The sequence below is a fragment of the Perkinsus marinus genome (genome assembly GCF_000006405.1).
Source record: "Perkinsus marinus ATCC 50983 genomic scaffold scf_1104296945552, whole genome shotgun sequence".
In the NCBI taxonomy this organism is placed as follows: domain Eukaryota; phylum Perkinsozoa; order Perkinsida; family Perkinsidae; genus Perkinsus; species Perkinsus marinus.
The window spans coordinates 1-1830 of NW_003211135.1; the positions used below are offsets into that span (position 1 = coordinate 1).

Below are 1830 nucleotides of genomic sequence, written 5' to 3' on the forward strand. Positions count from 1 at the left end.
ATTGGCTGAGCGGCTGGGCATTTACACAGCACCACAGTTGGCTGATTTCCCATAGGAAGCTACGCGAGTACAAAGCTCGCCCTCCGATGCATCCCACCCTGATGTTTGGTCGGTGTCACACATATCAACCTGGATGAGAACACATTGAGCTGCCAAGGATACATCAAAAGTGGTAGGATATCCAACCTCTGTATTTGAGCTCACTATCAACAAGATTGTCAGTGTATCAGCAATCGGAATTCAGACCCTAGGGGATCAACATGAGCTCATGCTATTAGCATGATGCTAGTGCGTAAGCGAGTGCACCCACCGCTGTCAGTCTGGCGCGGCTTGCCCGCCTTCGCTCGTCTGTCTCGAACGCTCAGATAGCTCTGGTGCACTCCAGATAGGTTTCATATTTGGGTGTATCGTCGATGCTCTCGTGATGTTGGGGCGCAACGTATCCTTCAACGCAACTCGGGCAGATAAACACTTATACACTCGTTATCAAGGCATCCTGCAGTGGCCAGGATTGTATTAAGATGCACTCCGGGACATTACAAAGCTTCATTAACCTAAATCGGCTACACAATCGGACTGAGAGTAGTCTCGGAATCGGTCGTCTCCACAGTAGTAGCAGCGACCTCATCGGTCACAGCAGCTGTGCTGACCGGCAGAGGGGACGTTACAGTAGTAGGCTCAACAGGAGCATCGATCGTAGTCGTGACAGTCGCAGCCTCCGTAGCGACCTGGGAGGTAGAATCAGAATCATCCTTGTCTCTACCGGGAGCTTCTCCAGCTGCCGTGCTGATGGTCACTTCGCCAGTCACAGGAGCTGGAGTAGTGACAGCAACCTCATCGGTCACAGCAGCTGTGCTGACCGGTAGAGGGGACGTTATAGTAGTAGGCTCAACAGAAACACTGATCGTAGTAGTGATAGTAGCAGTCTCAGTCGCGACCTGGGTGGTAGCATCAGAATCATCCTTGTCTCTGCCCGGAGCTTCCCCAGCTGCGGTGGAAATGGTCACCTCGTCAGTCACAGGAGCTGCAGTAGTGACAGCGACCTCATCGGTCACAGCAGCTGTGCTGACCGATAGAGGGGACGTGATAGTAGTAGGCTCAACAGGAGCATCGATCGTAGTCGAGGCGATGACAGTTGCAGTTTCAGTAGCGACCTGGGTGGTAGCATCAGAATCATCCTTGTCTCTGCTGGGAGCTTCCCCAGCTGCCGTGGTAATGGCCACCTCGCCAGTCACAGGAGCTGCAGTGATAGCAGCAACCTCATCGGTCACAGCAGCTGTGCTGACCGGCAGAGGGGACGTTATAGTAGTAGGCTCGACAGAAACACCGATCGTAGTCGTGACAGTCGCAGCCTCCGTAGCGACCTGGGTGGTAGCATCAGAATCATCCTTGTCTCTACCGGGAGCTTCCCCAGCTGCCGTGCTGATGGTCACTTCGCCAGTCACAGGAGCTGCAGTAGTGACAGCAACCTCATCGGTCACAGCAGCTGTGCTGACCGGCAGAGGGGACGTTATAGTAGTAGGCTCAACAGGAGCACCGATCGTAGTCGTGACAGTCGCAGCCTCCGTAGCGACCTGGGTGGTAGCATCAGAATCATCCTTGTCTCTACCGGGAGCTTCTCCAGCTGCCGTGCTGATGGTCACTTCGCCAGTCACAGGAGGTGCAGAAGTGACAGCCACCTCATCGGTCACAGCAGCTGTGCTGACCGGCAGAGGGGACGTTATAGTAGTAGGCTCAACAGGAGCACCGATCGTAGTCGTGACAGTCGCAGCCTCCGTAGCCACCTGGGTGGTAGGATCAGAATCATCCTTGTCTCTACCGGGAGCTTCC

The 1830-nt window shown here is 54.5% G+C and overlaps 1 protein-coding gene across 1 annotated transcript; it reads right to left on the bottom strand.

Annotated features, from left to right (window-relative positions):
* Positions 1-563: 563 nt before the first annotated feature.
* Pmar_PMAR018435 (mucin-1 precursor, putative) lies at positions 564-1701 on the bottom strand (the record flags this gene model as incomplete). The annotated part of the gene is made up of 1 exon (XM_002779733.1): positions 564-1701. A coding segment is annotated over one exon (1138 nt), but the record flags the coding sequence as incomplete, so codon positions are not given.
* Between the last annotated feature and the right edge of the window lie 129 nt (positions 1702-1830).